The sequence below is a fragment of the Rhamphochromis sp. 'chilingali' genome, assembly GCF_963969265.1.
Source record: "Rhamphochromis sp. 'chilingali' genome assembly, chromosome: 15".
NCBI lineage: Eukaryota > Metazoa > Chordata > Actinopteri > Cichliformes > Cichlidae > Rhamphochromis > Rhamphochromis sp. 'chilingali'.
In genome coordinates, this window is record NC_137942.1 from 12119066 (window position 1) to 12137109 (window position 18044).

The 18044-nt window shown below is 39.8% G+C and overlaps 2 protein-coding genes across 6 annotated transcripts in view; both read right to left on the minus strand.

Annotated features, from left to right (window-relative positions):
- Positions 1-18044, minus strand: part of LOC308411130 (uncharacterized protein) — a 123732-nt gene that overhangs the window by 67216 nt on the left and 38472 nt on the right. The gene's annotated exons all lie outside the window — the stretch shown is intronic.
- Positions 1-18044, minus strand: part of dnm2a (dynamin 2a) — a 34469-nt gene that overhangs the window by 10438 nt on the left and 5987 nt on the right. For 2 of the 5 annotated variants that reach the window (XM_080904866.1, XM_080904864.1), the window contains exons 2-14: positions 12905-12978; positions 12535-12684; positions 11181-11384; positions 10149-10247; positions 9894-10054; positions 9647-9789; positions 9292-9427; positions 8067-8134; positions 7221-7359; positions 5270-5356; positions 3469-3539; positions 1781-1832; positions 758-769 (exon numbers count right to left, since the gene is read on the minus strand). In XM_080904866.1, the coding sequence (XP_080760992.1) occupies positions 758-769; positions 1781-1832; positions 3469-3539; positions 5270-5356; positions 7221-7359; positions 8067-8134; positions 9292-9427; positions 9647-9789; positions 9894-10054; positions 10149-10247; positions 11181-11384; positions 12535-12684; positions 12905-12978 (1396 nt within the window). Of the gene's footprint in view, positions 1-757; positions 770-1780; positions 1833-3468; positions 3540-5269; positions 5357-6442; positions 6582-7220; positions 7360-8066; positions 8135-9291; positions 9428-9646; positions 9790-9893; positions 10055-10148; positions 10248-11180; positions 11385-12534; positions 12685-12904; positions 12979-18044 lie in introns of all 5 variants that reach the window. The other 3 variants (XM_080904867.1, XM_080904868.1, XM_080904865.1) reach the window with 3 other exon arrangements.

An 18044-nucleotide genomic window follows, 5' to 3' on the forward strand; every position in this document is an offset into this window, starting at 1 on the left:
AGTAAGAAGGTATCTTTTAGAATGTAATGAATTTAATCTAACAACCAATCCATAAAGGAAATGAGTAATTATTATTATTATTATTATTATTTGTTCCACTCTCAATACCCATTTTGTCCCCAGTGACACTTCGGATGATTTCCACAAGGCAAACTTTTGAGTCACCATGCATGAGGCAGCAGCAGAGGTAAAAACCCAAGGACAGGAGAACTGACGCCTCCACGGTTACTGGTGGAAGAGTTCCTTGTTATCTTTCTCTGGTCCTTAACAGAGAGAACAAAGCACTGCCAAGTGCCAAAAGCCTTTATGGGCACAAAATAATTCATATCTTTTTCATATTATTCAATAGAGAAAATGTTAGTAGCAACCAAAATGTAGAATTAATGACAATTACTGTCATATTAAAGTGATGAATTACAGAAGTCAATGTGCCGAGTGTTACTCTAAAGATAGTCCAAATTACTGGACTGCGTGCTGATGTCAGAATTGTAATTGATATCACTTTAAGTCAGTCCTGAGACTCTACCTTTTCCTCGTAGACCTCTCCTAGTGCGTCAAGCTGCAGAGAGGTACAACAATTCATTATGATGAAAGTATAAAGTGCTATTTGCTATAGCTAGCTGTTTAAACAGTTATTTCATAGCAGCCTGTTTTTGAAGCCTAACTATACCAGCTGACCTTTCTGTGATGGCCTCAGTTCTTCTGCATGAGTTACCCCTACTGCCCCGGGCAGGGTGTGGGTTTGAGGAGTACTTACCAGAATCTCACCCTGCAGTAACAGGAGGGGGGGAGGGGGGAGATTAAAGCCAAAAAAAAAAAAAAAAAGGGGGAGTAGTATAAAATCAAAGCCAAAATAAATAAGGTAAGGAAGCAAAGAAATGAAGATGAAGGACAAGATGTAGGAGGAAAGAGGAGAAGAAGAGGAGTGAAGCAGTAATGAGGAAGGTTGAAAAGAAGATGGTAAAATGGCAGGAATGACAGTTTGAAGGAAGTGCACACACACAGGAGGAAAACAGAGGAAATCCATTTGGCAACCAGAGAAAGGAAGATGAAGAGAGAGGAGAAAGAGGTATAGAGAGAAAGAGAGAGCAAGAGAATTACATGCAATTAGAATTACTTCAAGTATACCACAATTTGGTTATGTCATATTTGTTGCTCAGTTGATAGGTGCAGGATCCATGCACATTCTGTATTCTGTAGCAAAGGATGCTTGTGAGTTAATGGGAAGGCAAAACAATCAATATAATTTGGGGATCAATTGCTACTTTGCTTCACACCATCATGCCTAGATCACATGCAAACAGCAATTAATAACAGCCAGAGACAAATGCTCGTTAAAAATAAATAAATAAATAACAATAAAGCAGTGAAGCAGGGTCTTCTTTAAGTTCACTAAGGCAACTCTCCCCTTACTGAAAATGCCATTGAGGCTAATTAGCGGGAATACAATCATATTAAAAATTGCCTCAAATACACTTTACAATTTAAACAAACTTTTCAACAAAACACTGAATAAAATAGAAAAGGAGAGGTACCAGCTTTGTAACAATATTGGCAAAGACCAGCCAGTTGAACATGAGGATTAGAAAAGATTGGGACTGGATACAGTCAGTGTCATTAACAGTTAGGTAGGTCAAGATAGATTAATGGCCAAGGGTCTTTATCACTGCTAAGTTATGTCAGGTATGCTCACTAGGTTTATTAACAGGTTGGTAATGGGAGGCGTCAGTAAAGGAAGATTAAATCTGGGATTGGTGAAAAGCTGACCGAGCAAACATACCTGGTTCGGTATGGCCCTCTTCTTGTTCGCAGCCGTGTTCCTCTGCTGAGCACTGTCATCACATAAAGAGATCACAACACACCTTATACCACATCTCTAAAATACACAAGTATTCACAAGTGACTTGTGTGGGTTTACCTAAGATGTTCATGGCGTCATTATTATTGAACCAATACATACACACATGGATGTGGAAGTAGGCTGGGGAAGAATTTGCACTACATGGGGACTATAATGGTCTTACAAATGCTATAAGACAAAACCCTCAATCTTTTCTGTTTGCCCACCTGTTGTTGCCGTACACTGGGGAGCTACCATCATCCAGCCTTCTGTAGTCAAGACTGAAAGTGATGTCATGAGAACCGTTAAACAGCCCTTGCTTACCGCCGACAAGTTTCATCAATCCGCTTGCCATGCAGAGGATAAACCTTCACACACGCACACACTCTGGGGCTTGCTTTGTTATTGGTCAATGAAACAACCCACACAGAGCAGGGAAGCGTCACTCAACTACATGCTACTGTAACTACTATGCTAAAAAGAACACGAATTCAACCACAAACTGCTTAGGGATATACCACAAACACAGTGAACACTTTGCAATGTGCAAATTAGTTTCCAGTGCACAAAAGCATCTAAAGTCAATGCAGTAAAACGTCAGCACTTTCTCTCTTCATTGCCAACATAAGTAGTGTTTATAGTCAAGCAACCGAGCATGCTTGACTTTGTTTGGAGGCTCAGCAAGTAATGCTGCATGCAGTGGGGAGAAGGCGGCATCTAAAGTGACCTTGATCAATGTAACATCCACTTTACTGAGAGGGAGAGATATGTGCTAAATGACTAATTGGCATGCTGCACACTGAGGCACAGTAGTTTACAACATGTATGTAATTATAAGCTGGAGCTCTGCACTCAATAGTCCAAATCATCCAACTGCAACCCTGTAAGCTTGCTAACATCCAATACCATCAGCAGGAGGTAACACGGATGTTCGGTTTGGCTTAAGCCGCCTACTTTGATTTGACACAAACTAACACTTTTTGTGAAGTCTTTACCCACTCATCGACTTGCTGTTGACTCCAGTAATCTTTACCCCATCTATCGCTCCTCTGCTTTTCATTGGGACTTCTCCACAACCATGTGACTAGAAACTAGAGAGCAGAAACTAGTTTCTCTAAAAATGCATAATTACCTCACTCTCCAATTTCAAACCAAACCAACGGGTTTGCTCTCTCATAGTTAATCAGTATACGACACATGCACATTCTACTGAAAGTGTGCAGAGCTGTGAGCCAGACTGCTGTGTGCGTGCCATTTATATGACAGACGCCACGGAAAACTATGGAAGGGAAAACAAGCTACATAGTGCCTTGGCTAGCATTTTCAGACAATCATCTATGGACACAAACTTATTATAGGAAATGACTGGAATCAGGAGCAGTGCAGTGATTGTCAAGGGTCTAAAGTGAGAGCTGGATTGCATGCGTATTGATTGCTGAAAGTTATCGTATTACATGTCTTTTCTTTTTAAAAAAAAAAAAAATCAAGAAAAAAAAAAAATCAATGGAACCACACGTTCGGACAAAAGGCAAATTAAAGTTCATCAAACTTGCCCTCAGTGAGACACTTGTCACAGACAGCAGGCTGTAAATTGGGCTGGAGAAGGTGGAGGTGAGAGGGGTACTTACTTAGCAAAGCCTATGAAGTCCTCATGGTTGGTGTTGATGTAGGACAGCTCAATGTCAATCAGCAGCAGAACCTTAGCAGAAAGTTATGATTAAGAGGGAGAGGTCACAATTAAACACCAATTACAGTGAGCACAAAATAGAAAGTCTCCCTTGTGATATTACACACTGAACAAAAATAAACCCTGACATTTAAAACTAAATTCACACAGTCATTGTGATACAGCCCATCAGTACTGCATTAGTGATGCAGTGGAGTTGAGAATAGGAATTTCAGCTCAACTTGTTTTGATTTCTGGTTAAAAGTGTTGCTACCAGGACTGAAACTCTAGCGTGGACAATTTAAACCTGAAACGAAATAAATACGTTTTTCCTTCTCTCTCAGAAGCCAGATTTCTGTGAAAATTTAGCAGAAATGAGTCAAATTAACAGGAAGTTGGAATATATTTAAAGCACATGTGGCCAATTAAACTTTTTTCCCCTGAAGATTAAAGAGATTAGAATCTATGTTGACTCGTTTGGTCAAACTATCAGTTACAAATTCACTTGCAGCACTAAATACCAATGATGACTAGGACTACACACACACACACAGTTGCAAACCTTATGGAAAAAAAAAAACCTGATAATGCATGCAGTGTTCTAATATACAGGATATAACAGGCATCTGTTTTTTTTTCTTAAATGTATGCATCCACCTGCAGCTCTGATAACCACAAATATGAATAGACTTGAGACAAAACATTTTATAACATGGTTGTGCGTCACTGGGAAGAATGCATGCAGACACCAAGAGGGCAACTAGCATAGCATGACCTTAAATTACCGATAAAGAATTGCAGGGAGATTAAGGGTGTTTTTAAAAAGGAAAAATGTGCTTCTTCGTGTTTCAGATGGAAGATCAGCAGATGTAGAAACTAAAAATGCTCGATGAGTCATTGATACAGTTAATGCTAGGTGTTAAAATGTTAAGGTCAAGGTCAAATTTATTTATATAGCACATTTCAAACAGCCGATGCTGCACAAAGTGCTTAACAATATAAAAATGGTATTAAAAAGCAACAATGTAATACAATAATAACAGTAAAAAACAATAACTATGAACTTCTTCACATTACAAACTATAATATTTATTAATTATACTTATATCATAACTTCATGTGTCACTCCCCCCCCACCCCCCCACCACCTCCTCGTGCGCTTGGTGGCTCTGGGGTGCGTGACTGGGCATTTTGGTGTGTTTGCTGGCCTGCCCCCTTGGAGGGTCTCTGTCTTTCTCCCTGTCTGTCTCTGTCTTTCTCTCTGTCAGCAAAATGGTATATCTGTTTGTGTACCTCCCTCTGTTTTGTCTTTTTGGTGCCATGTATCATCAGTGTGTGCTTTGTTACAGAAACAGCAGTTGGAGACCCAGCGTGTCTGTTTACTTCACTCTCGACCCCCCTCCCGATCCCATTCTTTGCTATTTTTTCCCTTCTCTCTTTTCTTTTTCTAGTTCTCTGCTTTCTTCTCTCATCTTTCACCTATCTGGCCTTTACCCCCAGTCTGCTCCAGCGTAACAACCACAGGACATTAATATGAATAATAACGTAAATAAATAAAATAGCATACACAGTCTACTGTGCTCTACTTGGGAAAGCAAAAATATGTTCGGCACAACAAAGAAAAGAAAAAAAAAGTTTGACAGGACAGGTTTAAAAAAAAACAAACATACAACTACTGGACTGAGGTTACACAGGAACTGTAGATGCATTTTTTGCACGTGAAAAATGATAACTAATGTTTAATCAGCATGCCAGCATCTCACCTGGTCCTTGGCCTTCCCTTCTCTTTCTCTGACATGAGTTGTGACAATTCTCTCAGTCTCCTCTCTCAGTCTGGGGTAGGAGTTGAGCTGAAAGGCAACAAAAACACATAACTGCGGCCTTGAACTGAGACACATGCACACTTACATGTGAGCTTGAGCTTAATAAGACTTACCAATAAGTATCAGAGAGAAACAGGAGTGAGAAGTGAAAATAAGTAGGAAACAAAGAAAAGGGAAAGAGATAGTCAAGTGACATTGCAGTGTCACACATATCCAGGCAATCACAATCCAGCACACGCACATAAACAGACTTTAAAGCTACAATGACCGTCTGTTATATAAGGTGGCAGAATCAGCCAGAGATGACTTCACAAAAGATCCAATTTTGTCGCACTCGATATTTGTTGTTGGCATAATCCTGTATTTTTGTGAGTGTGTGTAAAACAGTCGTCTCTAGCTGACTGTAGTAGTTATATTAATGAAGACTGGATGAGAAATAGCAGGGTGGGTGAGGCAGAGAAAAAGACAGGGACTATGGATGCCTGGGTAACAGAGCAGATTTTTTTTTTTTTTTAAATCATGTCTTTAGATGCAGATCCTTCATCTGTCCACAAGATGGTAGTGTAGAGTTGTTGCTATGGAAACGCTTCATTCAAGCTGTCACAGCACCCACAGAGCCCTTAGGGCTCTGAATATCATCTCAGCCCCCCCACCCCGACTCACATTGTTCCCTTTCCATCTGGTTCAGCAGATAACAGAATGTCAGTCTGTCATGTGGGTCAGAAAGGGAGCAGCGGTGGGCTCGCCTCTGCTCAGACAGACCAGAAGCAATGTGGAGGTGGGGGGGAAAAATGCTCTAATGAGCTGATGCTTAGGTCCAGCAGCACGTGGGAGACAGCTGGTGGAAATTTATAGTTGTGTTTAATATTTCAAATGTGAGCAAATCTGACGCGCCAAGAAGATGCCAAATGGCGTGGCAACTTCTAAAAGTACGAAGACGGCAGGGGGAGGATGCACACATTCAATGCAGTGGACACAGATGGTGTGGTGGCAAAGAGTTGTCTGGAGTTGATTTCACTGGGGTGAAAACTCGATGACGGTGATACACATTTACAAAGAAAATTAATCCCTTTTTTTAAATGCCATCTTCCTGGCTGGTGTGTCCCTGGTTACCTTAACTGCACACTTCATGACGAGTGCGGTGAGCTCAGAAACCACCAGGTCCACACATTTAAGGCTGGGCTCTTTGAGTTTGAGGATCTGCTTTTTGACAATCGCCTCGAAAGCCAGGTCAGGGGTGAAGAGCCCCGTTCTGAGAGGTCATTGGGTCGATTGAATTTGGTTAAGGAGGTAGAGAGACAGCAGGAGGCAGGAATTGAAGAAAGAAAAATTGAAAAGAGAAGAAAGGGAAAAAAGAGGAAATAAAAAGAGAAGTTGTTGTTCAGTTAGTCATTTCTAGGCACAAACAGACAAAACCAAGCAGCGGTTAAAGACAAGCTGCAGGTATACTTCACATCTCTTCCTTCACTAGCTAGTCGCTCTTAAATGAGGTGAATATGGTGATGACTAATGCCAAATTTGCACCTTACAGACCACCCTATATTTCACTGGCATTCTGCATCAAGTTGTGAGACCTGCAGCTTGTCCAGGAGAGACTTGAGATGTTCAGTCCAGAAAACATCTCTTATCCACAACAACACGTTACCCGTCACAACACTCCAAAACACGACAGCGCTGCCTGCACACAGAGCTCATGGGGCTGGGTGAAGCCAGGGCAAACTGCACAGAACTTTCCTCTTTATCCTCCTTATAAACACTGGTAGCTTAGCAGAGGCTTCTCTACATCTTCTAAGAAGATGCTAATGTCCTGTGTCAGTTCACCCTCTGGCACACCCATGCTTTCCCCCGCCCAATGTCTCTGGGTCGGGAGATGCTGGACCACCTGCAGTACCTTGTTGGTGCACTGCCTGACTGTGTTGATGAGCTCCTGAATGACCAGATCGATACATTTGAGACAGGGCGTTTTCAGCTTAACGATCTGCTTTTTCACGATGGCCTCAAACGCCAGGTCTGGAGTGAACAGTCCCGTTCTGAGGATGCACAGAGAGACAGAGGCACAGCGGCAGACAGATGGGACAGTTAACAGAGATGTTGGTAAAAAAAATAAATAAATAAAATAAAATATAATTTACACACACACACACACACACACACACACACACACACACACACACAGATGATGAGACACCCCCCCCAAAAAAAAATTTAATAAAATAAAAAATACTAAGTAAATACTGACAAACATGACAGGAGAAGTGGAGATGAAGTGCCAAAGACGGCCGAATGTGCGTATAATTAAAAACACACAAGGACAAATGAGATAAGACAGACAGAAGATTTTCATTAAGGAATACACAACAACACAAATGCAGCTAATACAGATACATGTAACACAAAATCGCATTATAACCGAATACTTTGGCAGGCAGTAACAAAAAAAGGAGTGGGTGGCTTTGCAGTGAGGAGATAAAGGGATTGAAAGAACACTGAGGAAAAGTAGAAAAATTTAAAATTCTCATACAACACTTACTGAATACACCAATTTTAATTGGTACTTTTAGTCTATGATTCCAAGGCTTGATTATGGAAATTTGAATTGCAGTAAAATAAAAGCTCTGATGAAGGGAGAAAATCAAGTGTGTGGCTACAGCAGTATTTAAGGTTGAAGCAGAAAAGAGGCAATTATTGAGTTTCTTTTTCGAAGGGAGGAGGATGTTTTTTGTCCCATTCCACTTGCCTGACACCGTGGACATTCTTGATTGCATGGCTGATTTCTCGCCGTAGCTCCTTCTCATCAAAAACAATCTGGATAAAAGAAAAGATATAAAGTTGTTTTGGGGTTTTTTGTATGTAAATCAAACCTAGAAGCCAAACTTTCCAAGTACATGTTGATCTAAATATGATTGATTCCCTGTGTCCGACTTAGGGATGGGTATTGATAAGATTTTCACGATTCCGATTCCATTTTCGATTCTGTTTAACGATTCAATTCTTTATCGATTCTTTTTAAAAAAGGAGAACACTGAGGTCAATTACCTTAAAACTTTGTTTTATATATTCTCTTTGAAGAAAATAGAAATTTAGGAGTAACATGGCCTTACAAACCCAACAGTGAGATCTTAAGAGATCCAGCCTACGGCTCTTCAACGGGGTGCCACAGGGTCCCCAGGAAAAAGAAAAAAAAAAAAATTGTAAATGTAAAATAATAAAATAAATATTCTTCTGTAGCAATAACAAAGTATAACATAAATTATTCTGTAGCAATTACACAAGAATATCCAGTAATGTCCCTGCCTACAATTAAACACATTCACTTACCGAAAATCGGGGGCATCTGCTGTGGCAAATGGGTGCATGACATTTGTATATCCTGGCCTGAAAGGAGACGCTACCGGTAAACTGCAATGAGAACTGCCAGCATCTGAGCCAGCCAGACTCTGTCTCTCTCATCATGGTCACCTAAATGCAGCGCACAGTAATAGTAGGTTTTGTAATAAGGCAGATCTCACTAACATAATATGCACTGTTAGTTGATTATTTACCTGCCGCATTACCGTTACCGCTGCTGGGTTGAGATTCACGCGTCCGGAGCGGAATTAAAAACGTGACATTCATTTAAGGTCATCGCGTGTTTTGTGAGCAAATGCTTTTGCATATTCGTAGTGTTTCCTCCTTTAAATGAAATATCTACTTTGCAAGTTGCCCTGTTGACATCCGTTCTCGTAAAGTATAACCAAACTTTTGAGCATTTGAGCCGCCATGTTTCCTGCCAGGTAAATGACGCTCCGCAACGTGGTGACGTCCTTCGGGACGACTGGAATCGATAAGGAAATCGTTTGCAAAAATGGCAAACAATTCTTAGGAATTGAAACAGTGGGAACCGGTCCTCAACAAGAACCGGTTTTCGATACCCATCCCTAGTCCGACTGCTTGTTTTATGCATGTTATGCCACAGTACTAACCTTGACCAGTTCAAAGGGGAAGCGCTCATGAAAGAGGCGGTTGATCTTGGCACCACCCGAAAGCTCATTGGTGTCCACCTGGTCCCCGGAGCCTTCAATGCACTTCTCAAAGTCCACACCAAACTGCTGCACCATCCTGATGAAGGACACATGTGGCTTTGTGAATACCCTGCTTGCTGTTCATTAAAACAAATTTATCTGTAATAACAGCACTTAACATCAATGGTACAAAAAAGTGGTATTGATTTTAAGTAAAACAGGCATTTTATCACAACCTTTCTACTTTTATTTCAGCACAAGATAATTAATGATGCTGTTTGTATTTCTCTCAGGAGAAATATTAATTTGCACGTACTGCAACAAAGCCTTGGTCTTCCGTGTCGGGTCATCTGGACGGAAGTTCTTGTACTCCTCAACCTCCTTCTCTAGGGAGAGAAGCTGACTCTGCAACTTACTGCGCAGACCAGGGAGGGTATCCCTGATGTGGTTGGTCAATTGCTATAGAAAAAAAGGTAGCCTTTTATTTTTAGGATATCGGTGGCATGGCAGAGATAAGATAACATTTTTTAAAACAAAATTTAAAAAGACAACCACTAGCAAACCTGGTTAAGTGCTTTCTGTAGATGTGGTGTACCCATGCGTTCTGCCATGTGTCTATAGGCTGGGTGAGACAAGAAGAACTTTCTCTCAGCAGCCAGAGCAGCACGAATGTCTTTCCTCCCATCAATGTCTTTCTGACTGCGGTTCACCACACCTATGTAACCTACACACACGCACACGCACACACAGAGTCATTCCAGGTGTAAAATTAAAGCCAAGTAAATGCATATTCCTGTAAGTATGTGCATAATCCTCACCCCTTCGCAGTGGCAGAAGTTTATTTTCAAAAATATCCTTCGCATCTGTCCCTTCGTCCATCAGATCCAGTTTTGTTATAACACCAATGGTACGCAGACCTGCACATAATTAAGTGTAGTTATACAAACGTTCAGAAATGTGATATTTGTAACCAACATGGAAATAAATTCTTATGATTTACAAATCTCAGAGTGATATTTCATTCAGATAAGACTATAAAAACATGTTATGTGTCTAACTGGGAAAAGGTACTAATTTAAGGGAAAAAAAATAAAATTAATTTGATGGCAGCAAATGTCCAACAACAACAACAACAACAACAACAACCTGAGACAGGGCCATGTTTACTACGGTGTAGGATCCCTACTTTGAACTTTTAGGAATTCAGATGCTCATCAGTCCTGGGTCTTCTTTACCATATTTTTGATTTAATGATACAGCAAATGTTTTTAATTGATTTGCCTGACCTCAGAAAAGTTTTTCACTTTGCCTCAGTCCATTTTAAATGATCTTTGTTTTGTGTTCTATTGTAAATAAAATATAGGTTTATGAGATTTAAAAATCATTTCATTTTTTTAAGTTACATTTTACACAGCGTCCCAACACTTTTTGGAATTGGGTTTGTAACCATAGTTCACTACACATTTCAAGCAACTAGTCAATGTGCTCTCCATTTACATGAAAATTAGGGGATTTTTGTGTTATTACTTTAGTGAGGTGATGTTTGTGTATAACTATGTAATGATACTCAAATCACATGTTATGTGTAATTAAATCACAAATCCTGGTAACTCCAAACAGTTCACAACAATACATATTACATCAGTGTCTTTCATCACTGGCAGAGGCCTTTGGCGAAAAAATAAGATGTGGAGACTTGCTCCACACTAAAGTGCAGATGAAACAGGAGTAGCAGATTAAAGGTAAGGTAATAGGCATCATAACATGCAATGTTAAAGTGTATTAATTAAAACTTTGGGTTTGGAGGCCTGCTCTTTGAATGTTAGACTACTACAAAGATGCACGCTTACCCTGTGGGTCCACCTCCTTTGCAATCTTCAAAGCATCAGAGTTGGCCAGATCAGTGTTGGCAGGAGTGACTGCCAGGATCAGACAGCTTTCCTTGGTAATGAATTGCAACAGCATATCCCTGATCTGGTGCTCTATGTCTTGTGGCTGATCTCCTACAGCAACCTTAGTCATTCCCGGGAGGTCAATCAGTGTCAGGTTCAGCACTGAGTCATAGAAGGACAGAAGTCAACATAAATCCTAAACACATATTTTTTTTCAGATGAATTAAAGTAGATAATCAGGTTTCTTGAATGAAAAATAGGAAACACCCATACATATCATTGTTTGCTCAAGTAAGGTGTTATTTTTAAGTTCATTAGGACTAAGCACTGACACTGGGTCAGTTCTATTTATTAATACTAGCTAGGCCTGTGACACGTTTTAAAAATTCTTAATTCTGTATTATTTTAAGGGTTTGGTAAACACGTCACACATTAAGAAGTACAGATAAAATTGTAGGCAAGTCCTAAACCAAAAAGGATATCCACCATTTTGAAGTCAAGAGTAAATTTTAGTGCCATTTAGTAACCAACTCAAATGCACACTGTCCAATCTGCTCCACACTAGGCATTCTTGATAAGACTCCACGCATAAATACAACTAAATGCCAATGCCAGGCCACAGTCAGAGCATCATGTACCGGTAACAAGAACAGACATTGTGCGCAAAAGATCATTCAATGTACATGATATTTTCATTGTGGGTTCTACACATGATAAAGGGCAACATGACATATAATTGGTGTGTTGTCCATTACCAACTAGAGGCACAAGAAGTGATCTGTAACTTGACAGCCCTGAAAACATCTACATGCATGCAGGAAATTGCTGCAGCATTCCCTGATTATAGCACACCATCTCAGCATGCAAAGTTGCAATAGCCCTGCAGCTTTACTTTACATTTTGTTATTTACATTAACATGGCTTATCATTCACATGGATGCAACAGTGACTTATTTCTTTCTACAGCTGACCCAAAGGCTTTTATTATAAGATCCATCCAGCAATAAGAGAATGACCTTTGGAAAGCTAATTTGTAAAGTTCAAAAGTGTGCTGTATAAATAAATTAACCTATCAGACAGTACTGTGCTAAAACAATGATCAGTTTTAAAGAGAAACAGAGGATTAACATTCACACTCACAGTATGAGCAAAATGCACCCTGAAATAGAATTTATGGTCGTATCTGCAATGGCTTAGAAAAAAAAAGGGTGTGGGGGGTAATGGTCTTAATATGTACATGAGAGCAAAGAGTTTTAAAAAATGATTTTCTGGACTTTGTGATTAAAGTTTCAAAAAGACTTGTGTCCATTACCGTGTGGGGAGTACACCCTCAGGTTAATTGGGATAGGAGAGATGCCTTTGTTGGAGCCTGTTATCCTGTCGGTCTCTGCCTCAATTTCTGCCCGCACTTCATCAAAATCCACGAACTTCTTTCCTTTGCAGTGCAAGAATTCAGCATATTCTACACACAGTGACAGGGTAACGTTTACAAGGGAGATGGGGAGACAGAGGACAAAGGGAACAAAAAGGAAAGGGAGAGCGAGAGAGAAAATATTAAATGGATGAAAGCAGCAAATAGAAGACAGTGTGCCTAGCTTGAGGCATTGTGACCGAGAGGCCATATGCAGGGCAGCTACAAAAGGAGATTGGGATGTGGCTGTGTACAGGACTGACATACTCACCTGCTTTATTGTTGATCAGCTGCAAAATTAGAGGTCTGCGGGTCACAATGCCTGAGCCACGTGGAAGGAAGTCCCTGAGTGAAAGAGACAGAGAGAAAAAAATAAAAAAATAAACACCAGATACTTTGTAAAGGTGACACAAAAGACATAATACAAGCAATCAAGATGAAAAGAAAGAGACAGGAAGAAAGAAAAAGTTACATCAATTCTTTACTGCACTCAATGTCCATTTCCCCACTGTTTGGCCTCTGGTAAATTGATGGGCACAGGAGAATTTCACGCCTCCAACTTCACTCACAACAAATTAAATGTGACAAAGTCATTTTCTCTCATCATTACAGCAAGACAGACCAATACAGGCACACCCACTGCTGCTAGTTAGAGCTGGGCGATAGAACGATAACGATATGTATCGCGATATAACTTTTACTCGATAGAGAAATTAAGCTATCGCGATAGACCTCGCCGCTCTTGTCCTCTTAAAATAAAAAAAAATAAAAAATAAAAAAAGGTCAGCCAATCCAAACTAAGTAGCGCAGAGCCGAACCAATCACAGCCGCAGCTTCACGTCGCGTGACTTGTTACGTACAGCACAAGTGCCAAGCCGCACGTGTGTTTGTTTGGGAAGCAGCCAGCGGGTCATGGAGGAAATGAGTGTGCCGACTAGAAAAATCAACCGAGCGTGACCGAAGAGAAAACAGATGATGGTTCCAATGCCGGAGAGATTGTCGAACGGAAGAGCCATAGAAGTTTCGTAGTGTGAAGGTATTTCGGCTATTTCAAGTCTGACAAAAAACAGAGTAGCGTGCACTGTAAATTGTGCCGAAAGCAAGTCTGGAAATACAATAAACTGGTGCATGCGTCACACTGTGCGCCACGTTATTGTTTCGGTGAAATGAATTTCTACAATACTGTTACTGTTAATTCTACTCTCTGCAGTGTTTAAATGCTTACATATACACACAGTTACTGTCCCTCCACACATACGACTCTGTTCTGCTTCTATGCCGCAGCTTTGTTTACTTTTTCCCACCGAGGCTTCTAGACTTCTGATTGGCCAACATTTCTGCACGGTTAGGAATCTAGCGCCACCTGCTGCTTTGGCATGTTCATAGCAGCGTTTTCCTTCATTTCTGCCTTTATGTGTGGACGGGATTATTTTTTAAAACGAAAACGGAAAATCTCCGTTTTCAAAAATACCCGTGTACGTGTGTACGTAGCCTCAGTCTCTGACTGGAAGCGCTAATTCGTCATTCGGCTTTTGTCAGACTAAAGTAACTGTTAAAACTGTTTGAAAAGCTCAGCTATACAACAAGGAGAGATTGAGAATTTCCTTTTAGTTCTCAGTTTATTTGATATTGACAAAAGTTAGTTTGTTTTACAGAAGAACAGACAAAACTGACTAAGATTTATTTTTAGAATTAATATTTTGTTTCTAAGTGGAATTGACAATTTAGTCTGTTTCGTTTGTTCTATTTTGAAACTTAAACGCTTTAGTGGCTGCCTTTTGTGTAGTTTGCAATATTTGCCTTTATTTATCTGAAAAAGTCTCATGTTCCTTAAGTACATCTACCCTGTTGAACTTATTATGGGAAATAAATATTTAAATAAAAACAAGCTGCTGATTATTTCACATTTTACTTGTGAGCAACGGCACATTTAAATCTTACAAATATAGTTATTTGGCTTATATCGTGATAGATATCGTTATCGCCTGAAATGAAAAAAACATATCGTGATATGAAAAAATCTCATATCGCCCAGCTCTACTGCTAGTATGAGCAAAATGCACCCTAAAACAGAATTTATGGTCATATCTGCAATGGCTTACACAAACTTCATTTTTCAATTTATGGATCTCCTTTCATAATGAACCAAACAGCGTGTAATTATAATGCCATCTAAGAACAGATCCCCCAGGACGTCCACAGACAGTGATCCTTAGAACACAATGAAGGCACCTGTGCTTATCTTACCGCTTTAAATGCATTTGCGATTCACAGTTCAATGGTTTGCAAACAGTTAAACTAATATTTGATGCAATATCTTAAAAAAGAAAAACAGAAAAAAAAAAAAAAAAAAAACTAGACAAAGAGGAAGCACACATTAAACCAGTAAAGTCTCACAAAGGCTTCAGTGTGTCCTCAGTAAACGGAGGTTTTCAAAAGCTTTGAGTCACTATGTCGCAATTAGGCTAAGAACACAACTTTGAGTCCCCAACTTTCTTTGTAATATTTTTAAATGCCAGCATCGACCAATAACCAGCTAAGCTTTTATTGTAACACAGGAAACAATGTTTTATCACTGAAGCACAACAGCTTTGGAGAAATTTCTAATTAGATTGTCGAGTTCATGGGCTACAATTTAAAATTTGTTGTCTGACAAGAGAAAAATATGACTACAGTTTCAGTCAGAAATATTCAACCTGTAAAACCTGGAAAAACACTCTAGTGATGGGATTCATATTTTATGAAAAGATTAACTAAAACCTTGATGCTCCACTTAGAAATAGCACCGATTCGGAAGATAAAAATTGAATAGAGCGTGGCAGAGTACAAAACGGATAAAGAGACTGGATTAAGAGAAGATACCATTACTTGACTTGTCAAAAACAAATTATCCTGAAGTAAGTGCATTAAAAGCTTCACGACTAGCATTAATACTTTTAAAACCAAAGGTGGACAGGCGCCACTCTAAATGTCTGAAAGTGTGATGGCAGGGAAGCCAGTCTTGACAAGACCACCAGCAGGTCTCCTGCTGAGATATCACATAAGCCCCAAGACCAAGCACAGATGGACAGGCTTTATAGCTAAATCTTTAATTTTCATGGAGTTGGTAACTGTGGAACCTCGATCCCTCTCAAAGCAGATGAATAGGCTGAAAGACTGAATTGAAAAATAAATAAATAAATAAATAAATGATAAAAATAAATATGAATCGACTAGCTCAGCCCTATGACACAGACCACGCCAGATACCCACAGAGAGTTGTGTGGTTTACTGAATGCAGTTGTAGGTTCAATAAAATTATGCAACTTATCATCTGTATCAATAGTTCAGCAATTTTGGAATACATTTATTCTTCTCCTCACCAAATAGTTTTGCCTTTTCTTCAACATCGAGAAAAGTTTCCCCCTGTAACATTTAAACTTGTGTATAATGCTTCCAGCCGTGTCTTGAAACTTTTTGGTGTAACAAGAAAATCTTTTCACTTCTGTTGTATGTTTCTTTTATGTTTAAAACTCAGCTTGAAGATGTGCATAGGCGGTGCATTTATCTGTATTACAGCTAAAGAAAATTCAGTGTTGTTATGATTATCCAAAAGCTTACTTCAATTCCAGGGGAGAAGATGTGTGGCAGCAAAGCTGAGGAGGCAACTTTGAGTTTCGACTTTTTTCCTCTGTAATGATGTCTTATGTTATTCTGTCTTGTGTTTTTCGCTTTTAGTGTGCTACATAGCTTGTGTATATAAAATGTCTGGAGTTTGTGTTTTGTAACATAGCAAAACACCTTGTCTGGAGTCAATCCCTTTCTTCTGCTGGTTTATCTACATGAATATAACACATTTACATAAGGCTGCCTTTAAGTCCACCATTACCACTTTCTACAGCCACTTGGATAACTCCACAAAGTGTCAGTGATGTTCAAAGCAGGCCAAATGGCTTGTCTTTTGGTTGTCTTTATGCACTTTGGGGCCTTCTTTGAAAGTGAGTTAAAGAGATGAGAGCCATTCTATTTTTGTTTTGTCTTTAACATTAAATCCTGTAAATCTGTTATGGTAGATGCCAAACACAAAACTATCAACAAATAAGTCACCATTGCATGGGCTTCCTAAATATGAACACGGCAAGGGACAACAACTGCAGACGTTAAACTTCATTGTATTGATTTTAACTGAGCATCATCACAAGTTGTAACCATGAAATAATGATTTTTGTTTGTTAGGGTCTTACAAATGTTGGCTTTGGATGTGCAGTTTTTTGACAAATGAAGAAAAGCACATCTCACACTATGGAACATAACATCCTGTTCAAAATTTCGACTGAGTAACATAAATGTAGTTTCACTATCTGTAAACCACTTGAAAAACAAGCCATTATCAGATTCAGATCTCCGGCCTACAGTTTCAGCTAGCAGTTGTTAGATTTTGTGTCAATGCCAGCAACATGTAATGCTTTTCCCCACACTAGGCCCCAGGTCGGAGAATAGGTTGAATAGGTGCACCTACAACTGGCTTTCATCATGCCAACTGCAAAATGTAATGCAGTGCATAAGCTTTAGATGACAGCAAACAAACAACGGGTGCAACAGTGCACAACTGAGACACCAAGCTTATAGGAAACAATGAGAAGTTACTCAGTTACCTTTTTTGTTCCTCTTAAAGTGACAGAGTACCTATGGAATTTTTAACCACATGGATAACCCTGCTTAGTCAGCCTTCAGATAAACGCCTCCACCCAGTTTTCTGCAGACCCGTATAAATTTTGAATGTCAAGTCTGCTGCCCTACAAACATACTACATCTGGTGGTAATCAGTATTCCCAGGCCAGGAATACTGCTAGAAGTGATGAGTGCGTCACTAACCCACATCCTCTTTTTCTTCTCATTACCAGGCCTACATGTCTAAGGGCCCTGTGGATGAAAGCAATGTGTCACCCACAGGATAAAAGAGGGGAGCTTCCATACTACTCACTGCTTGTTAGGCCTAGACTGTGATCAAACAGTGGGGAATATCCCAAACCTTCTCACCAGTTGACCAGGGGTCAGCAAAAATCCACAGGTCAGTGGTTCACCACTGGTGCTGTGTAAGGCAGAAAGCTGTGGATCAGATTTAGAGAAAAAAAAAAAAAAAAAAGGAGGAGAGAGAAAAAGAAGAAAGCCACTTTGTGCGTTTCAGGTGTGACAAGATTAGATCAGATGTGGAAAATGGTATGAAGAAGCTGTCTAGGGAAGCCAGCAAGCATTGGTGGTAAAGGATACTCTCCACTGACTTCTCGGTAGTGAAATCCCATCTTACGGTCTCTACAAGTGGTCACTGGTAAAAGATCCACAGCAATAAAATAAAGTGCCCATAATGTTTGGTTCAAAGTGCTCTTTTGAGGAGACATACAGCAAGGACAGAATTGAGCCAGTCAGTCTGC